The sequence below is a fragment of the Aquila chrysaetos genome, chromosome Z (assembly GCF_900496995.4).
Source record: "Aquila chrysaetos chrysaetos chromosome Z, bAquChr1.4, whole genome shotgun sequence".
Lineage (NCBI taxonomy): Eukaryota > Metazoa > Chordata > Aves > Accipitriformes > Accipitridae > Aquila > Aquila chrysaetos.
This window is the reverse complement of record NC_044030.1, coordinates 37,780,946-37,798,193: the sequence shown is the minus strand read 5'-3', so window position 1 is coordinate 37,798,193 and position 17,248 is coordinate 37,780,946. Positions and strand designations below refer to the sequence as shown.

The window sequence follows — 17,248 nt, the reverse complement described above, 5'->3', positions numbered from 1 at the left end:
CGCCAGCATAGACTTAATATTTTTTCTCCTATTAACATAATTATTTCCTACTCAGTAAAAATGAAAATGACATGTTAGCATTTCAAAAACAAGAGAAAATGACCCTCTAGGCTTTATATAACTATCAAAACAAGCACAGGTACTTTATTTGCAAATTATCGTGCATGAAATGATCGACTCAGCAAGTTTACCAGTCAACAAAGTGTGTGCTCTACCAGTTATAATCAATTTACATGTAATGATATGTCTAAATAGGAATTTAAATGAGTTCTTGTCATTTAATGTTGATCAGCTGCTTTATCATCATAGATATGGACAATGACCATAGTTAATGTTGCAGAAACAGCAAAGCATGCACAAGTTTCATGAGCCAATGGTAAACAAACATGAAGAAATTTGTTTTCATATAAAAAGACAGCCTCTGACTGCTAAGCCATGTTTATTTTCCAGTCAAGTTAACAAAAATATTTTCTAAGAGGTTATTTCCAGGCATTTGCTGTATATGCCATGTCCACAGCAAATATACAGTATGAATCACAACAGTTTTCTCACCTCATAACCTACTGGATTTCTCTTTCAATGTATGAAAAGAACCCTGAGGCCGCCACAGAACTAAGAACATTTCAGTATCATTCCTGTTGTATATAAATATACATTATTAGGACCTGCAAAAGGATATTCTGGAGATTAAGAGAATTCTAGTTTCTTTAACAGCGCATTAGTCACATCCCTGCACAACAATCTTTAATACAATCACCAAAAATTTAAAATAACTGAGGCAAGTGAAATAAAGTTCCTTCACAGCAGACGGTGCTGATCAGATGATATGTTAGAAGAATGCAAGACAAAGCCAGGTATAGCATACCAGAATGCATAATTAAAGGCTGGCCTCGAAAATGTCTTCATTTAATACAATTAAATGAATATAATGGCAATGACTTCATCAAAAGGATGAAATTAACTTTAGCACATAATGGCATGTTACTTAGAATAGTGTAAGTCAGATAAATAAAGCGTAACATTTTCCAAACAATAATCCTTTTCATTTCCCTTAGCTTTATTAATAATGTACATATTCGGGTAGAATACGCAAATATAATTTTTACTGATATACAGAACCATTTTAATGCATATTTGGTACAATTTCTTATTTTTGGTGGTCAGTAGTCGCTTTTGTTTTGATAAAATGATACAGCAGATTTATACTTAACATCACATACAGGTTTTGTGTATATAAAGAATTTACAGGGCTTTTTAAATTGTGGAATGGTACGTTTCATACATATGAAATTTTAAAAATGCTGCATGAACCTGTGACCTTGCCAATATACAGATCAACCTTCAGAAATGTAATGAGCATGAGTTGACACACATTTCTATCTGGGCCCAGTACAGGTATGGACACATTCAAAATGTTGTAACATCAGTATGATTTGCTTTTACTTTGGTGGTTGTGATATTCCAGGTGCGGATGCAAAGTGCACCTTAATGGTCCTCATAGCAGTACTTTTATCCCCCTGTATTTTAAAGGCATCAGCTTCTTTTATTCTCCCTTGTAGCGAGGAGGTCTCTTCTCCTTAAATGCAAGAAGACCTTCAATTCTATCTTTTGTTGGAATAGTCTGCAATGAGCAGAGTAACAATTCATTATTGACACCAAAAACAATACCAAGAAAAAGATTTCCACACAAATCCTAGTTCTTCAATGTGTCCTGCATGCAACTTATAATACAACAGAAAAATGAAACCTAAAATGTCTAGTCAGACACGGGAAAGTACCAGACACTTCAAAGGCACAATATAAGGCTGAGAAACAATTTAGGAGAAGAAGGAGTATCTTTTCTCCAAACAGATGACTGTGAGAAACTCTTTAGGGTTTGTTTTTGAGTTTTTGGTGTTTGGGTGCTTGTTGGTTTTGGGGGTTGGGTTTTTTTGAGGGTGGGGTGGTGTAGGTTATTGATCAGATCACCATATGTTTTAAATAAGCATCTAATGCTAATGCTTCTATTTCCAGGATCAAAAACTTGTCTCAAAGTCCAAGAACATACTCAAATACAAGATTCCCATGTTTCGCTGGCAAAGAGGTTTGTCTTGATTTTCTGTTGGTTAGCACATATGCCATTAGTGGCACATGTTAGTGAAATGTCCTTCATGTTATTTCATGTTAAACCAAAAAGAACCAAAAGCAAGGCAGTTCTTGCACTAGATGCACAGCAGAGTATGACCGGCTAGGTATATGGCTGGTAGTGGTTCACTACCTTCACACTAACACTCTTGGCAGGGAGTCATTTTTGTCCTAAACTACACCTCCTTACTTAAATTCCTTACAAAACCAGAGTATGTAGAAGGAAGGTCTAAATACAATGCCAAAATATTTGTAGAAGAAATTGTAGAGCAATTTATGGTTGAATTTCTGCATGTTTCATAACAGGCACCAACAAAGCTTGTTTTCTGGGCTTTTCCATGTAATCATAGTTACATACCTGAGCGTAACAAGCTTCTTCAATTGCTAAACCTGTTACTAAGTCAACCTGAGGAAAAGAATACAATGGGTTTTAAAAGCATATTTTTGTATGTTTATTATATATTATTTCCTGACAGCTAATTTAAATACTGTGTTTCTATATGCCACATACTAGAACACTTTGCAAAGTTCTTCTACACTACTTTAACACAGAAATGCTACCCTGCCATGTGGTGAGAGTGGTTAGTCTTTCTGTAACAGTTTCCTTATTTGGTGATACAATTAGTATGTAATACACTGTCAAAACAATGTATGTTCTTCACTACAAATCATCTGGACTAAAAACCATTAGCTACTTGCACATTTGTAAGCAATTCATTTACTACAGTGGAAAAGATTTAATGTACTGCATGATTACTTAAAAATTGTTCTGTAACAAGTTATCTTCAAAATGTCATATAAGAACATGGTGCCATGCCACAAAATAAACATAAATTTGAGTTTAAAGGGATTAAAAAAAAAAAAAAAAAAAAAAGAGAGGTTAATGGCCATCCCGGATCACCACCTAGTTTTAATAAGATTTTTTCTTTGTGAGCTGGTCTCAACAGCTGAAAAGGCTGATTTTTCCCCTCACTACTTTTCCGCCTGTCTTAAGCATCAGCTGCTGCAGAACTTACCAGCTCTCCACATGGCCACTGAAAGGACTGTGGCTATGCACCACAAGCAATTTGTCAAGAGGAGATAAGCTATAGGATAGATTACCAAAGGAAGCCGTGAAATCTCTGCCATGGAAGGTTTGTAACAACAGCTTGAATGAACATTTGGCTTCACTGGTTTTGATACAGTAGATCTTGTCTTGGAGCCTCAAGATTGAACGAGACAATCATTCAGAGTCCTTCAAACCATATTGTCCCTAAGTCTATAAACATCATGATTCTGACATTTCAGTCCACTACACCTGGTAGCTAGATAATTTAGCTTGTAGCATTTTGAACCTTGAGTACCACTGAAATAAATCTTAAATTCCATCATTACTTGCTGTGGAAACCTAACAAACATACTCTTTGCACAACAGCATCTGAGTTTGGTTCTCAGGACAAAACTTACTGGTGGTACACTTTGCTGAACTCAATTATACCACTGGTTGCTTTGGAGACTTTAAGAGAAAAAGGACCATTCTTAAATTTGTCTTCCTGGATTCAGGTGTTGCAATGCGGTGTGATCCCCCTTCCCTTGTCCCAGGTTGAGCTATAAGGTGTCCTGGTGCAGAGCTCATGCATATACTTAACTTTAAATATGCATAGTCCTGCTGAGCTCAGCAACATGATTCACAAGCCTAAAGCAAAACACATGTCCAGACATGTTAAGGGCTGGATTTTAATGAGCTTTAGAGATAGGTCAATAGTGTTCAAGAAGGAGTGGCAATCAGAATCAAATATGAAATCAGACTCCAGATATAATTTTAACACTAACCTCTATTAAACTCTTAAAAATAAATAATGTCTTTTGGCCTTTAACTTTATCAGTTACTAAACACTGAGAGCATTGACAAACTTGACAGAGTATGACTTCGAGGTTTTTTTCCACCCAGCATTTGAAATACAACTTGTTCATAGTAGTTTATGTTTACTTTCTAGTATTAATAATTAGCAGAGTGCATTACTCCTGGACAGACATGAGGTTACTAAGCCTTGTTACGGAAATCAGTATCAACTCTAGTCTCAGGAGTCTGAAACATAAAAAAATTGCATTTCCTCTTTTAAAAAGTTTTTAAATAGATTTCAAAACACTATGCACTGAGAAAACTAAAAACAGTTCTAGGAAAATAATCACCACAGTAGACCTGCTGCCAGCCTGACTTCTGCTTACTCTTACAGAAAGTACAGATCCTTACCTCCATTCCCTGATTGATAGCCAGTTTTGCAACTCTCATTGCTACTGGTCCCTAAAATGAAAGAAAAAGCTTATTTATATACCATCAAAATCTACAAGATTATGCAATGAAGAGTTTGTACATCAATGCTCTTACATTGCGACCTTCTTGGCTTTGGACTTTTATTAAATTTATAATAAATAGGTCAAATATCCTAAATTACATCACTGTAGTAGGCATTTGCTTCCAAATTGATAAGTTTCAATATTGAGAAAAAGTGAAAGTAGACTGTTTTTAAAAGAACCTAATTAAAGCAGTGTGTTTCATTTATGTTTCAAAGGTGCTGAGCACGTCCACTTTTGTCAAGCTTGTTCAATTCCCTTCAAAACAAGGCTCAGAACGGCCACCTTAAGAGACATCATTAGAGGCCTTCGCAAGGTCAATCTTTTGTCCTTATTATCACACAATGGAGACATATGGAAAGATGTGATAATGAAATAAAATGAAATGATGCAGCCGCAAACATAAAATATGCTACTGCAAAGCCTGCGCTGGTCAAGTGATGACACACTTCTGTGATCGCCTGAGGTCCCCAGCGAGCAGAGGGATTTCCACCCTCCTCCTCCAATGTGCCACAGAACAGTGAGACATTCTTGGGAAACGTCTCAGTCCTGTGCCTATCCATCAGCATCAGCTTCTGAATGTTCAGACGCTGCTTTAGAGAAGTGGCCTGCTGCTTTGGGAAAAGCCAAATGCTTTTAAGCCGGTTCCAATGCGAAGCTGTAACTATAAATCAACCTTCCAGAATCACTGTATGTTAAAATTCTTACTGTACTTTTCATGTTTGTCTTTCTATGAGGGTGTTCAAGACACAAATAACCAATGTTAAGTGCCACATTTAATCTGTAATATTTTCAATGAAAATTGTAGCTGTTACCCTTGTGATCCAATAAAGTGGTTTACTAATTATTTTCTTCTTCTGCCTCCTGTGAATTTGCTACCTGGGACCCTTCACTTGAAAAGCAGGTTTATCAAAAGCTCCAAACTCACATTCCTACTCTGAACAAACAGCTTGCAGCCTATGGCAACAAGGGAACAGGTAGCAATCAGCTAAGACAAAGACTCCTGTAAGTGTCATACTTAAAACTTTTTCTTACTAAAATTTTCAAGTTCTAAAACACAGGAATTCAGCAAATCCCATTTCAATTCTTTTATGAAAGAAAGAGATATGATGTCACTTAGAATGAATGATAATAAGAGCATGATTCTTTCATCAAGCTTATACACAAAGGACAGAAGGCAAGCTTTCCACTAGTAAATGGGATTTGCTTTAATACTGAAATTATGTTTTCAAAATAGGAATTAAACTGAGATATGTCCACTTTCATATGGACCTTTTTGCCTCTCTCCTGAAGTGTTCAACAGCAATGGAATAATCTATTGAGACAATTGCTTTACTAACAAAACCCCCATACACTATTTTTTTGTGTAAAACTTGAAAGCCAAAATAAGCAATACAAACACAGACCATATCATGACGTTATGAGGATTGAGAGAGGTTTTTTGAAATAATTACCAAATACATGAGAGAGAAAACTTCTAATTGCTATCTACATAACTAGAATGGCTTTTTAATACATAACATCATGACAGTTTTTCTTAATACAGCTGGTTCTTTTTCAGTTTTAATGTTTGGTAAAAACTAAAAACTAAAATCAAAATAATTTGTTTTACCTGAGGTAAAAATTCTCTAGCCAGAGCTAATGCTCTTCTGTATGCAGCATCCCCTGCTTCATTCTGTTCTACCACATGGCTAATCAATCCTATTGATTTTGCTTCCTCACCATCTACAATACGCGCAGAGAAGATTAGTTCTTTTGCCAAAGACACTCCAATTGTGCGAGGTAATCTCTGTGTCCCCCCTAAAGTTTGGAAAAAGAGAAAATGCAAGTATTAGTTTCCCACCCATTTATACCACAAACGTAGATGTCTTGTTCAGTTCAAATATTTTCATTTTTAATTCCATAAACAATCATATGAACATACAGAAATTAAACTATCATACAAAGGCACTCCTAAATGCCTTCTTCAGTTTTGTAACTACATTAACCAGACATGTGAAGATTGCTTAGTTGGACTAACAACTAACTTCCAGAACTGACGAACAACGAGAATCATTATCAAAACTGAAGAAGTAGAGTCAAATCACAGAAGCAGATGTTTGTATGAATTAAAACAGTGGAAATAGCCTTTATTCAGGAGAAAGGATTTTGAAAATATACAAGGTCTACCATTTTGACATGGCTCTGAAACAAATATTCAATTTATACAGATAGTCAGTAAGTAAAAATTTCTTTTCAAATAGCTATTTCTGCAAGAGCATGCTAATATATTCAAATATAAATGTATGTATATCTGCAAGAGGAATATTTATAGGAGGTGTTCAAAAGGAGGTCATACAACACTGGATAAATGTGTGTTCAACTAATGTAAAATAGATTAATTTCCACTAGACAATGGTGGACTAAGCCAGTATTTTATTGAAGCCATTCAGTTCTCTTACTGATGTTTCCTGAAAATACTTTAAATACATCTCTGAGACAAATAAACTGCCTGGAAACAAACAAAAAGTTTTTATGATTCAATGATTCAGCTTTCAAACTATTGTTTTTTATGAATCACAAGCTTCAGTACTACTGTATTCCTTTCCATAAAACCAGACCTGCCATTGAACATATTACATCATACAAAAATGCAGAAGGTTTGGGAGATTTCTGCTTTACGCCTTTCTAGAATATTACAAAATCATGATCTATAACAAAAACAGATGTATTTTCTGGGCTGTAACTGGAGAAATTAAAAAAAATGCTTACACTCCTAACAGTTCAAATAGAATTTGTAGAACAACATTAGTAAATACAAATAATGTGATACTCTCTATGGTCCTACCACTCTGCAAGGATTTTAGCAAGCCTATGCTTATGGCCAAGGGCAACAGGCAACAGCAGGAAGAACTCCTGTTCAATAAATTCTGCTAATTCTGCTAGTTGTACAGCTAAGCCAGTAACAGTGCTTGGGGGAAAATTCTGCTAACAGCGTAATTCTGAGAAAGCCCCTGCTCTAGGGCATTTTTATAAAAGGGGTGGGGGGTGGAGACTAAAACAAAACCCCTTGTAAAATACTACAGATCCTGAAGCCTAAGCCTTCCAATTAGCCTTGGCTGCCTCACTGGTGAGATTCACAGAGAATGACTAAAGCTGTAACTATTAACCTTTATATCAGAACTATATGCCATAAACATGTGAGCTGTGTTATCAAGAAGCTTGCTGCTTTTGATACTGAGTTGTATCACCATCACCACCAACAAACATTTACCGGCTTTTTTGTTTTAAATACTGAACATGTCTTTTAATTTCTCACCCAAAGAAGCTGTCACACCCCAATCAATGTCTAGCCTTATACACATTTTAAGTGTACATGAGAACACAGCAAATGTCTACCCTAATTCTCTTTAAGAATAGTTTAGTCATAAATTATCCCTTTCACCATAGTAATGGAATCTAGAAAAGCATCAGGTTTGGCTTTTCATTAAAGAAAACCATTTGTCCAAATCATAAGATCTGAAACCATATGAGGCTTAATTTACTGACTCCACATTGCCTGTTTCTTCCTTGCTTGCTATGCCTAGTATTTTTTTCTACTTAATTATCTCCCCTTCCTTTACTGTTTTATCTCTTCTATTACTGCTTTTACCAGGAAATGTTGAAAACAAAATTTAATTGAGCAACAATATTTCATAACTTTGACCAAACAATGGGTATGTTTAAGCATGAAAGAGTGTTTATAGATGAAAAAAAGTGTTCTTGCCAGTGTCTTACACAATAATGATTAAAGAGCAGGAAAAAAGCAGACTATAGTCTATGTTGTTTGGCTGCATCCTACACTGCAAAGCTATTAAGCAGAGGAGCATATTCTTTGATTAATATTCACAGTGCAGAAGCCAGCAGTTCAGTGCATCAATCATATATATTCAGTAGTAGGAATAAGACATACGTACACACAAAAGCAGTAAGACCCAATTAATCAAATGCAAACAACACCCCAAAATACATCCAACACACCAAAGTTACATCCATTTATGAAGAAAAGACAGAGAGTACGCTGCAGATAGATGTTCTGTTTTAGTAATATACAAAGGAACATATAATGCCTGCCAACTACAATCAGAGCTAAAGGAAGTAACACCCAGTCTTCAAAGACATTACTTAACCAAGGCATTTCATCTAAATGTAGAGCAGAATTTGACGGAAGAATAGTTGTTTCATCTTCACAAATTTAATGACATGTTATTTCAAGGACTAGCGATCTGGTATTACTCACTGTGTTGATAAAAGTATTTGACATACAGTTGCAAAGTAAATGCGTTCTTATCTGAGATGGTATATATTCAATGTTGTAATAATTGTAAACAGCAGTTTTAGATGACGCTTTAGTTCATGTGAAAAGACACGGTAAACACAAGACTGCTAAATTCTGGTACGAAAATTGTTAAACAGTTTTTTTTTTTCTTTAAGAAATAGTTGATTTTGTACGAATATTTATTTACTGTCAGTAATTCATCAATTACAAAATATGTACACAACTGGTTTGGATTAAGGGGATTACGTGATAAATTCCCAAGAGTATATCCAACAAGATGAAGCAACTAGCTTACTGGAAATAGATTCATCATTCTGGCAGAGAGTATCTACAGTCAGTAGTTTCTCATAGCTGAAAGCGCTGTCAAAACATATTGGAAAAAATCCTGTTCTGACAAAAAATCTAAACTTTAATTCAGTAATAATCCTGTTTATTAAGTCAAGTAAAAATGAGTCTTTCTATCTATCCTTTCTATCACAAGCCTTGTTTGATTCTCATTAGATTGATTTAACTGACAGCTTTCTAGATTTCTTCTTTTAAAGACTACTGTGCATTTCTAATGTTTTACTAATAATCAATGGTGAAACCAAAGTCTGTCAGCCACGAACTTTCTCATTATTCAAGTCAGTCAAGAAATGGCTCAAATGTATCCTTGTGATTCTTATGCAGAAAGCTGTAAGGAGTAGATTTCTCTCCTTTCCATTGAAACTCATAGAAATGTACAATGCAGAACCTGCTGTTCCTAACACCAAATCCTTAACAATATGAGCCCATAAATAAACTAACATGCATAAAATTATTATTTTAATGTAATACTTTTCAGTCATGTAAGTCATATTTTAAAAGTCTGTGTAACAAATGTATTTTCCACTTTTAAAGTACCTGCCATCCACTGCTAAATTAAGCAATTTTCAAAATATTAAACACTGTAAAAGCCCAAACACTCTACCAAGACAATATTTAACACCAAGTTTCCAACAGATTATTTCCCAGATTAGGCCTTGATCCTCCGAAGTTGTACATGTTTTAGCTAACTTAAATCCAGGTATAAATCTTTATGGTGTCAGACATCCCACGAACATGAAGAGCCCTTCACCAGCACAAACTGGATAGCCAACTAATAACTGAAAACAGCTTAGACTGGGAAAGACACCAACAAAGATGCAAGTGATGGGGTGAAAACAGGATGAAGAAGAAAAGAAACAAAACACTATCTCTGTAAGGGCAAAAAAGCACTAAGCTGACGAAGAGCAGGCAGTAGGCAAGGCTGCTTTCATGTCTGGCCATATGTTGTCATTTGGAAGAAGACTGGAGACCTGAGCAAAGCCCGAGACAGTGGCCTGAGGCTGACTCAGAGATTGCCCCGGGGCCTGTGATGACTGAGAAGAGAAGTTGTTTCAGCGAGATGTCATAGTACATTGCCAAAAGGGCTCATGGAAGTCTAGCTTGCCAGTCAAGCCAAAGAAAGGCCTGCAGGAATGTCAGACACAAGCCTAACCGAGGTCAAAGAAGCAGGGTGACCTGTTACCTATGCCAGCCTGGCAGTGGCAAACCCCAGCTCCAAAACTGCCAACTTAATTTGCAAATCAATCCTTAATTTTCACCATCTGTTTTATTCATCTGCGCCTGTGGATTGGTTTATTTAAAAACCTATCTGAGGAATGCCTAGAATATACCAAACCACCATGCGTGGGTGGCTTGAAGGTGGCAGCTTGAATCACAAGAATGTAGTACTTAGCTTAAAGATGTATGAACACTTACGATGCATGAGAGAAAGTGTAAATACACTTTCAGAATTCACTAGCAGTTAAATAATCACAGCTTTTGTACAGAAAGATGAAATCATTAGGCAATTTAGAAGAACTAATTTATTTTCAAAATAAGTAATCCTCTTGTAGATTGAGAAAGATAGAAGATGGTTTCCCCGCAGATGGCTACATGTGTGAAATCAATGGAACCAAAAGATGCATCTGGAACCTGATTTTTATAAAATGGACTCCACTTCAAATGGGATGCTGCATCTGGTGTAAGAAGCTTACTCCACATTTCCCTCACAAGCATGGTACAACCATCTACACGGACTCCACTGTCAGACTAAATACCGCTTGACAATCACAGATCTGCATTGTTCCCAGCACTCACATTATTAGCAATGCATACACTGACAATCTACCTTTTTTATTTTCAACTTAAATTATTTGAGGAAGAAAAGAGAAATGTCTAAGGCCATTAATCTACTTATTAACTTCTACTTAAATGTAAACAAATGCAACAAGCATAAGCACACAGAGATATTCGGTAAGGCCATGTGCATTCCTATTACTCCAGATAGGAAGTTGGTCTTATTGTTTGGGAATGTCATGACGGAAAGTGAACTTAAGTGAAATTCAGAAGTACGTACACATTAAAACATAACTCATCTTGCTGCAGATAGAAATTAATGGCCCAAGAAAAGGCATTTTCCAGTTTCAAAATTACACCCACACATTTATGAAGTCACTACTCAGCTGTAACAACAGGTAGGAGGTTTAGACCAGTACTGCTCTGTATGATCATACTTTACAAATCATGTGTGCTTTATGAGTAATATTAGGTAAAAACTTTTATTTAACTTGTATTTTAAATAAATAATTTTATAGCCCATGTTCTTACAGTTTTGGATTGACTATGACAGATAAAATTTGACTCGTGAAAATCAGGACAAAAAAAACAGACATGAGAAAAACTGTCATCATTACTTAGGGCAAGTGAAATACAGAAAAATTAATTACCACAGTAGTATCCTATTTTTATTTACATTTTGAATGAGATCACAGTCCCAAATTAGGACAATTACTTTAGTTTTTAATGGACAGAACTGAAATAAAGAAACAACAAGCAAAGCAAAAACCAGACTATTAAATCTGAAGTCTTCACTGCTTATAAGCAAGTGACTTGAACGTTTTCCTCACTTCAGTCCTCTCCTTATGGAAATCTACCATTTTATTCTTCCACACAGCAAAGAAATCCATCACTCTGCTAATCCCCCAAACCAATTCCTATTCCTAACACTATTCTTTTTCCCATCCTGACTACTATCAAATTAATCTGCTTTCAACTGTTCCAAAGTAATGGGTTTTTAAGAATTTACCTCTGAAATTATTCATCCCTGAAATTCTCTGACTTGAGCAGTACTAAAGAAAGGAGAATTGGTAGCTAACTAAATGGGAGCCCAGGGAAAACAGCAAAGCCAACAAGATTGTGGGAGGACGCAACCCCGCCTGGTTCAGCTGTCAAATCCCAAGAAGGCAGAGTGCTCTCTCTACTGATAAATATATGTAAAATGAACTCGTACATATGAAGCATATTTTTCATCTTGAGCAGGATGTCCTCCCAGATGAGGCAACCACATACTACAGCTATACCGCACCTAACCTAGTACCTAGGCTATAACATAATATCTGTAACATTTTACAGTGCTTTGAAAACAGACTCTACCAAAAAACTGGCCAAATTGTTCAAAGTTATTATGCATTAATCTAACAATCTGCAATGCAAAAGGCAAACTTTTCAGTAAATCAGAACTTAATTTTGAGATACCAAGTCTGATACTCAAAAATACTCATAACTTTTTCAGCTTGATCTGTTAGATTTTGCGGCACCATCTAGGAGTGCCAGAATGGCATTCTGTTCTTTTTACTTCCAAGACTGATCCTTCTATGTGTTATTTTACAGTAATAGTTGATATAAGAGGAAATAATCACTGCTGTGATTATTTCAGCCTAAAAATTCTGTAAGTCACATGACTAATTGAAATGTTATTTTTATTTGTGCATGTTAATTTGTGTTCTGAATGTTACATTATTTGCTATTCCTTGTAAGTATATTACCTATCTGCAAGAATAATTAAAACTTATATTAAAAATCAACAATTAAAATAAATTCATCACAACTGAAAATATAAACATGCATTTGGTCTATGTTACAGGATATTGTGGTAATTTTGAACACATGGATATTCGCATGCCTAGCTTGAAACAATGAAAGACTCATTTTTTTCAGATACAAGCAGCCTTAGTGACTTCAGCTTCAGGTTTTCATGCTCAATACCTCCAGACTGGCTATCAAAATACTAAAATCAGTGAACTGACACCTAAGAAATTGCAGTTTAAGTGATCTGAACATACCAGGTTAGAAGCCTATGACACAGGCTGGGAGAAAAGCTACTCTTCCAAAGCCAGGATCATCCTTTACAGGGTCTACAGAACACTTCGTTATTCACTATACAAATATGATTCAGTCACTACTCAGCTATTCTGAGAGCAGCAAATATCCTCCAGACTATACAAAAGACCAGGTATTCAAAGACTGAAAGGTTACAGATTCTACGTAAATGAAAGCAATTGGAAGAAGATACAAATTACTTATTTGTTTATGCCCTATTAGGAAATCACATCTCTCTACCACTTTTGACTGACCCTTGGTTCCATATATTGCTGTTCAGGATCAACTGAGAGAGGGTAGGTAGGACTAGCACATTGTTTTGAGTTACACTACTATTAAAACACCAGAGAACAGATGGTACATTTAAAACTACTTTCTTCCCTCACTGATAAATACTATTCTGTTTAGTTCACAGTGTTAATATTTTGAGAATCAGAGTTTTAAAAGACATTACAGTCCAAATTAAATAAAATTTTTCACTTTAATAGGCATATAATTTTGTGTAAAAATATATAACACCTTTAAATGTATATGGGATAGATTTTCTACTAGGGCTGTTCCTGTGCAACAGTGGACCTGCCCCAATAAGTGCAAACTGGTATTTTAACATTTTATTGTTTGGGGTTACTCAGATATTCTTCTCAACGGAAAACTATAGCTCTTCGGTCACCTTGTAGTCAATTTGTAATTCCTCAAAAAAAACCCCAAAGCCAGTAACTGACAGGAAATCAACAAAGAAAGAGATTAAATAAGTGATTATTTCCAGGCTGTAGCTGTCAGACTGCTACAACACTAAGGAAAGGAATTACATTAAGAAAACACTTTTCATATTCCTCTCACCTGCTGCTGTGACATAGTGTCCTGGGTTCAGCTGGGATAGAGTTAATTTTTACAGGAACCTGGGAGGTGGGGGGGCATAGCCGGGGCAGCTGACCTGAACTAGCCAAGGAGCTATTCCATACCATGTGACATCATGCTCAGTATATACATGGGGAGTGGGCCGGGGGGAGGGCTCTCCTGCTCTCTCTCGGCTTTCGGTGGGGGAAGTGGCGGAGCGTCGGGTCCCGGGTGGTGAGCAGTTGCACTGTGCATCACTCTTTTCTGTATACTCTTTCATTAGTACCGTCGTTGTTGTTGTAACTTTTTTGCGTTGTCCCAGTAAACTGCCCTTATCCCAACCCTCGAGGTTCCAGTTTTTTTTCTTTTCTCTCCTCCGTCTCCCCCCTATCCCACCGGAGGGGGCGGGAGGAGTGAGCGAGCGGCTGCGTGGTCCTTTGTTACCGGCTGGGCTGAAACCACGACAGTCCTTTTTGGCGCCCAACGTGGGGCACGAAGGGTTGAGATAACGACAGATCTGGCCAGAGCGTGTTGAAACAAATTTGTCATACGCATTCCTTATATTAGATAAATAGATGTTAGTCACAATGTTGATTAATTTGTTTACATGGTGGCGTTTTGCAGGTCCTTATATGCTCTATGTATTGCCTGTAGTTACGTTTCTCACCTCTGGGAGAGTGATTGGGATTATCATTTTGCTGTACTGGGCAATGTCGACTTGTGAAATGATTACATCACTGGTCATGAGGTTAAGCTGGTATCTGTATGAGGCAGTGATATCATTCCCATACTTTGGGCACCGTGGCTACCCCTACCCCGGCAACAGGCACCGTGGCTACCCCTACCCCGGCAACAGGCAGCGCGGCTACCCCAACCGCAGTGACGGATACTGCAGCTAAACCAGAGAACCAACCTGTGCCAGTATCAGTCGCCCCTGTACAGAAAAAGAAACACACAAAGAAATCAGTTCGCTCAGTGAGAGATGAAGATGAACCAGGGTCATCACGAGAACAGGAGGAAGAGGCAGAACCTGAAATAATCACCCGATCTCTATCCCTGAGTGAGTTGCGTGACATGCGAAAAGATTTTAGCCGCCACCCAGGTGAGCACATTGTTACCTGGCTGCTCCGATGCTGGGATAATGGGGCTAGTAGTGTGGAATTAGAGGGTAAGGAAGCCAAGCAGTTGGGATCTCTGTCTAGGGAAGGGGGCATCGACAAGGCGATTGGGAGAAAAACACAAGTCCTCAGCCTCTGGAGGCGACTTCTGTTAGGTGTAAAGGAAAGATACCCCTTCAAGGATGAAGTTACATGTCACCAAGGCAAGTGGACCACCATGGAGAGAGGTATCCAGTACCTGAGGGAATTAGCCGTGCTGGAGGTGATTTATAATGATCCAGAAAATGCGCAGTCACCCATAGACCCAGATGATGTCCAATGCACACAACCCATGTGGCGGAAGTTTCTACGAAGTGCACCACCAACCTACGCCAACTCATTGGCAGTAATGTCCTGGAAAGAAGGCCATGGACAAACGGTGGATGAATTGGCTGTCCAACTCCGGCAATACGAAGGAAGTCTCTCTTCCTCCCTACTGGCCTGTGTCTCGGCTGTAGAGGAATTGTCCCGAGAGTTCCAGCAATTCAAAGTGGATATGTCTTCCTCCCCACCTGTACAGGCCCGCATCGCAGCTATTGGGAGTAAGCATTCCTCTGCCCAAGAGAGAGGAGAGAGAAAGTACACACGACGGGCTAACCTGTGGTTTTACCTGCGCGACCATGGAGAGGACATGAGGAAGTGGGATGGAAAACCTACCTCAGTCCTGGATGCACGGGTACAGGAGTTGCGAGAAAAAGCAACCAGGAAAGAGGATTCTTCTTGGAAAACTGCTGCTCCAGTTTCCTGTGAGGAGTCCCCCAGATGCAGTAGATGGGCTGATCACATTTCTGATCCTCTTGAAGGGACTTCTGATTCACGGGTGCGAAAAGTGAGTAACGAATATTCTAACCAGGATTAGAGGGGCCCTGCCTCCAGCCAGGTGGAGGAGAGGGACAACCGAGTCTACTGGACAGTGTGGATTCGATGGCCTGGCACATCAGACCCACAGGAATATAAGGCTCTAGTAGACACTGGTGCACAATGCACCCTAATGCCATCAAGTTATAAAGGGGCAGAACCCATCTGTATCTCTGGTGTGACAGGGGGATCCCAAGAGCTAACCGTATTAGAAGCTGAAATGAGTCTAACCGGGAATGACTGGCATGAACACCCCATTGCAACTGGCCCAGAGGCCCCGTGCATCCTTGGTATAGATTATCTCAGGAGGGGATATTTCAAGGACCCAAAAGGGTACCGTTGGGCTTTTGGTATAGCTGCATTGGAGACGGAGGAGATTGAACAGCTGTCTACCCTGCCTGGTCTCTCTCAAGACCCTTCGGTTGTGGGGTTGCTGAAGGTTGAAGAACAACAGGTGCCAATTGCTACCACGACGGTGCACCGGCGGCAATATCGCACCAACCGAGATTCCCTGATCCCCATCCATAAGCTGATTTGCCAATTGGAGAGTCAAGGAGTGATCAGCAAGACTCACTCACCCTTTAATAGTCCCATATGGCCTGTACGGAAATCTAATGGGGAATGGAGACTAACAGTAGACTATCGTGGGCTGAATGAAGTCACGCCACCGCTGAGCGCTGCTGTGCCAGATATGTTAGAGCTTCAATATGAACTGGAATCAAAGGCAGCTAAGTGGTATGCCACAATTGACATTGCTAATGCATTTTTTTCCATCCCTTTGGCAGCGGAGTGCAGGCCACAGTTTGCCTTTACTTGGAGGGGTGTCCAGTACACCTGGAATCGACTGCCCCAGGGGTGGAAACACAGCCCCACTATTTGCCATGGACTGATCCAGGCTGCACTGGAAAAAGGTGAAGCTCCAGAGCACCTGCAATACATTGATGACATCATCGTATGGGGCAACACGGCAGAAGAAGTTTTTGAGAAAGGGAAGAAAATAATCCAAATCCTTTTGATGGCTGGTTTTGCCATAAAAGAAAGTAAGGTCAAGGGACCTGCACAGGAGATCCAGTTCTTAGGAGTAAAATGGCAAGACGGGCGTCGTCAGATCCCTATGGATGTGATCAACAAAATAGCAGCTATGTCCCCACCAACTAATAAAAAGGAAACACAAGCTTTCTTAGGTGTTGTGGGCTTTTGGAGAATGCATATTCCAAATTACAGTCAAATTGTAAGTCCTCTCTACCAAGTTACCTGGAAGAAGAATGATTTTAAATGGGGGCCTGAGCAACGACAAGCTTTTGAACAAATTAAGCGGGAGATTGTTCATGCAGTAGCTCTTGGGCCAGTCCGCGCAGGACAAGATGTTATAAATGTGCTCTACACTGCAGCTGGGGAGAATGGCCCTACCTGGAGCCTCTGGCAGAAAGCACCTGGG

At 38.5% G+C, this 17,248-nt stretch overlaps 1 protein-coding gene across 2 annotated transcripts in view; it reads right to left on the bottom strand.

Annotated features, from left to right (window-relative positions):
* Positions 1-118: 118 nt before the first annotated feature.
* Positions 119-17,248, bottom strand: part of AUH (AU RNA binding methylglutaconyl-CoA hydratase) — a 122,093-nt gene continuing 104,963 nt past the window's right edge. For both annotated transcript variants that reach the window (XM_030003796.2, XM_030003797.1), the window contains exons 7-10: positions 6,071-6,258; positions 4,358-4,408; positions 2,483-2,530; positions 119-1,621 (exon numbers count right to left, since the gene is read on the bottom strand). In XM_030003796.2, coding sequence (XP_029859656.1) covers positions 1,544-1,621; positions 2,483-2,530; positions 4,358-4,408; positions 6,071-6,258 — 365 coding nt within the window. In that variant the 3' untranslated portion in view covers positions 119-1,543. The remainder of the gene's footprint in view (positions 1,622-2,482; positions 2,531-4,357; positions 4,409-6,070; positions 6,259-17,248) is intronic.